The sequence below is a fragment of the Rhagoletis pomonella genome, unplaced genomic scaffold (genome assembly GCF_013731165.1).
Source record: "Rhagoletis pomonella isolate Grant_MI unplaced genomic scaffold, Rhpom_1.0 Rhpom_scaffold_00542, whole genome shotgun sequence".
NCBI lineage: Eukaryota > Metazoa > Arthropoda > Insecta > Diptera > Tephritidae > Rhagoletis > Rhagoletis pomonella.
Window position 1 is genome coordinate 23,466 of NW_023459096.1, and position 4,937 is coordinate 28,402.

General features: G+C 34.9%; 1 protein-coding gene across 1 annotated transcript; it reads right to left on the reverse strand.

The window, feature by feature from the left end:
• Positions 1-2,184: 2,184 nt before the first annotated feature.
• On the reverse strand, positions 2,185-3,252 carry LOC118751111 (putative nuclease HARBI1). Its single transcript, XM_036485878.1, has 4 exons — positions 2,811-3,252; positions 2,615-2,759; positions 2,437-2,562; positions 2,185-2,315 (listed from the first exon to the last, which is right to left on the reverse strand). Exons 1-4 carry the CDS (start codon positions 2,982-2,984, stop codon positions 2,185-2,187), a joined length of 576 nt encoding a protein of 191 aa, XP_036341771.1. The 5' UTR covers positions 2,985-3,252.
• Positions 3,253-4,937: the final 1,685 nt, after the last annotated feature.

Sequence of the window (4,937 nt, forward strand, 5' to 3'; positions counted from 1 at the left end):
CAATTCAATTACGCGCATATTAAAATGACCGCGTTCATACTGAAAAAGCATCCGCGAAGTGAATAATCAAGGCAAAAACTAAAAAAAAAAAAAATTTATTTGCATGTTGCCTGCAGTGGAATTCGAACCGGATATCAACAACTTGTGGCAAGCATCTTTGCGCACTCAGCTACACCCAGCCATATAAATTTGCTTTCAAATGTTGAATATCTATTAACACCACAGCACGCGATTTGTACTATGTATGTATGCGTGTGTTGTCGCCGCTCTCAGAGCGGCGCTCTGCATGCTTGGGGTGCGTATGTACACTTACATATACATACTCAGATGTGAACAGTCAAATACGTGCGTAATAAATTTTGTATGAAAATATTATTTTTAAATACGAACATTTTTAAACGATAATCAAATATAAAGTATTCATTTTTACTATGCATTATTTCCCTCGGTGTATTACATGTCCGTTTAGCTCCATCACGACGAGATTTTTTCCTAACATCAAAAAACACCACGGATTTTCTCTGTCACGTAAAGTCAGATTCGTGTTCAGCGACCCCAAAAACATATAACAGACTAGGTTTGGTCAAAGGAACCTTTCATAGATTTTTTTGTGGACCTGTGTAATCAATATGATTATTAATCTTTATTTAACAGGTCTGGTTGGAAATAAAACAAATTCTGCCTATTATCCATTGCATATTTATACTAACGTATGCGGAATGAAATGCGGACAATTTCTAAGCAGATTTTAAATAATTCTGGTAAACACAGGAGCCAAACTAAGTATACCAAAATCTACTGCGCAATCTTAGCAAGCATTCCACTAAACATTACCTCGTCGTATATTATAATGCTGAAATAATTTCCTTGAAAGCGAACGAACTCTGAAAATTTGCTTGTAAATTTTGTATACCGAAACTCAATCACCCTCATTGCGTAAGTCGTAAATTAGACAAAATTTCACGACTCGACAAGACTGGCATTGCCTACAGTCGGGTCGAACGAAAGTCTCGTAAAATTCGACATGGCAGCACTTTTGTCGCATTGTGTAAAGTATTCGATACGGCAACGTCGAGAAATAAACGTCATTTTTACAATTACCGTTCTATTTGTCGAGGAAATAACCATTAGTGCGTAATTTTTAAAATGAAAGTGACGAATAAACAACAATTTGAAGAAATGGTTGGATATTTAGTAGAAAACCCTTTACTGGCTATGGGTTGGAATAAAGAGCTAACCAAAAGCCAAGTAAAAGCCGAGTGGGAAAAAATTGCAACCAAATGCAACAGCTTAGGCCCCCCCAGTTCGTGATGGGAGCGGTTGGCAAAAGGTTATAAATGATAAAGTTGGAATAACTCTGAATATTACTGATTATCTTACTTTATTTTTTCAAACAAATAAAAATCAAATAGGTTTGGCATGATTTAAAATATGCAGTAAAAAGCAAGCTGCGCCATAACGCTTCCGAATCAAGGGCTACAGGAGGTGGAATTTTTACGCAGCGTATTCTTTCTCCACTAGAGGAGTCTGTGGCTAATTTGGTTCAATTTAATAAGCAAATTAATCCCGGAGGGTTAGCATGTTTTACACCACCAGATGACCAACCGTGCACAAGCTCTCAAGTTTTAAACGAATCAAATGTAGACCGTAATACTTCAGAGTCTATAGAAATAATCTCCAACGTTATAATTTATGACAGTGATGAAAATAGAGAGAATATTCCACCCTCAAGAACAAACTCAACGAAAACACCCCCGGCACCAAACAAAGAAAGGCTAACCCAAAAGAAAACATCTTCGGCGACGAACCGGGAACTTTTACTTCAAAAGCAAACTGAAGTACAGAGTAATTTGTATGAAGATGTGAAAAACTCACTTAAACGTATAGAAGGCCATTTGAAAGAAACAGAGCGCTACGAAAGAAAGCGATTCAAACTAGAGGAGGAACGCCTAAGACTTTACAAAAAAGAACTGGAGCAAAATGAAACTCAACGCAAAATCAAAAATCAACAAAGGAAAGAAAAGATACTCCTTAAACAGGAAAAACTAAAAATACAAAGAATGAAGTTAAACATTTTGGAAAGAAATAATTAAAAAAGTAGTCTTAAGAGTAATTTTGAATTAACACTTTTATTTTACACTTTATGAATAAAAAAAAGACTGAATTGCAAAACATAAATAAGTTTTAATTAATCAGAGTGTTCATCAGTGAATTTCTAATGTTTGCAGCTGTTAAATCCTCAGGTGGCAGTGACGTCGTGTCTATACTTGTTTCTTCACTATCTTCATTTATGGTCGTCTCCTGTGCAACTTCTCCTAAATGTATACAAATATTGTGCAAAGCTGCACATATATTTATAATCGATTTCGCCTTATTAAAATCGTACATTAATCGCTGAGAGCTCAAAAGGCAACGGAAACGATTTTTTCATCACACCAATAGTTCTCTCAACAACGTTTCGAGCCCTTGAATGGCACTTATTGAATGTACTTTGGTGTGTACCTTCTCCTGCGCTTCTATATGGAGTTATCAAAAACGGCTCTAATGGGTAACCGGCATCTCCTTAAATAAAGATGTTGCAGTTTATTAAAACAAATTGGAAGTTTTAAAATACCTAATAACCAAGTATTGTGCTCTCCGTTATTATATTGGGCTTGTAAATATGACCTTATGTCACTTGATCTCCAAATGAGTGAGTCATGACATGATCCAGGATATCTCGGGTCTATGCTCCTAATTCGCATTTTGTGATCACATACCTTTAGTGCAAAAAAAAATTAGGTAGGATAGAAATGTTTAATGCCACTTACCACCATTGTGTTTAAACTATAAAAACCCTTCCTGTTGTAGAAATGTGGGCGTTCTTCAGCACTTGGAGTTCTTATTGCTATGTGCGTTCCATCAACACATCCTATTACGCCAGGGAGACGAAACTTTGTATAAAAATGCTCTTTTATTTGTAATTTTTCGTCGTTGTCTGGCATTTTTATCCACTGGCAGCAAAGTTTCTCCTACATTAAAGGTATCAACTCTTTAATGATGAGACTGACGGTTGGTTGAGCGAGGCCTAGATTAAACTGGTTTCCAGCTCCATGCTGGTAGCTGCCCTTAGCCAAAACGTTCAAAGTGGCAGCTAATTTTATGGCTGGTTGCACAGCAGTACTACGAATTGCGTCTGGTAATGCAATTTCTTCCAGTACTAACTGAAATGCTTGCTTCGAAAGGCTGAAATTTCGCACAAACCTGAAAAAGTTAAACAACATATAAACACTCGCATATGTACATATGCATTTTCAGAAAAATTACTCCACATCTGGCAAATCATATACATTTAATTGCTGCCTCAAATGTCTTCGCAATTTTATCAGCTCCTGTATTTGATCCTCGTCTTCTGATGAGCTGTAAAATATTTCTATGCTATTCATATTTTGTTAAATACAATAGTATTCACAGTAATTTTTAGTTAATTTTTGCACTTTATCACTTCATAAACAAGCTGTCGTGCTGAAAAAAGTAAACGACGAAATTTGTCGAAAACTATACAGTGCTGCCAAGTTTTTCCGTTTTAATACACTAGTCGAGTGGAAATTTTAGGCAATGACGTGCAATTTTCGATACGATTCGACTCTCGAAAAACGACTGGCATTCGACACGACTCTCGCAATGAGGGTGAATGTCACGAAAAGTAACGTGCTTTTTCATTTTTTTCTCTATGAGACTTAAAAAAAACTTTATTTACAAAGGAAATGTCGGCTTTAAAAAATAGGAAAACACTAGAAGGAAAACCCACGAGTGCGAAAAAACTTGTTTCACATAGCAGCGAAATGAGACCGTAACAAGAACAGCGTTGCCGCTTTGGTAATTTTTTACCAAAACTGGTATTTTTTTTTGTTTAGAACGAGTTTGGTAATTTGGTATTTTTTTTTCAATTTGGTAATTTTTTTCAAGGTAAGTCTTTTCTTTTAAGCTTTTAATACTAACTTATTACTTATAAAAATTTATAACTTTGAACCTTCTTACAATTGCGCAAAACAAACAAATTTGCTTATGTACTTACATACGTATGTGTCTACACCTTAAGAGAGCCAAAACTTGAAAGGGCTCTTTAATGTAAGAATTTACCTTGACAACTCAGAACTTTTAGTACGAGTTCGCAATGTAGCAATTTAAGGAAACACCCCATTTTCCCCAATATGGCGATCAAAGTCCCTACAGCCCCACAAATCAGGGTTTTGGATCATTTTTCCCTGCCGGAACCAATGGTGAAAGAAAATAATTTCACAGGACTAAAACGAATGCGACCCATTTATAAAATTGTAAATGTAAATTTTAACTATCGTTTAACGATACATTTGCTGGTTTCATGTTTTCGTTTTAAGTTATGTAAAATACTTTATGTAAAAGACTGTATGTTACAACCCATTTCCACAAAACGCTTAACTACAGTTAAGAGTTTATATCGTCGCTCGAATAAAGAAACAGTGTAAATGCCACATAAACTATTATTCGATAATTGCACCATTGGATAGACAATCCTTTAATCTATTAGAAAAATCTTTAGTTTTCTTAAATATCTCTTTGGCTCACTAATTTATTCCCGAAAAACTAAATTGTATTTGTATGGTTTGTAATGGTTTATAAAAACTTCCAATTCGTTTTTCTCAAAACTATACTTTTCATGTTACACTATTTCATTATTCCAGCGACGATATAATTTTAACAAGAGGTGATCTGCAGGGTTTATTTATTCGTTTTTGTTTTCCTTTCATTTGCTTGTACTTAATATGAGCAACTACCTCCTTCGAGTTGTAATCTGCTCTTTTCCAATAGGCATAAACTGCAGTGGAAATGAACTATTAAACACCTTTTAAATGTTTGTTAAACTCTTATTTTATGTTTTAAAAATATTTGTGAATTTTTATACTCGGAACACATTG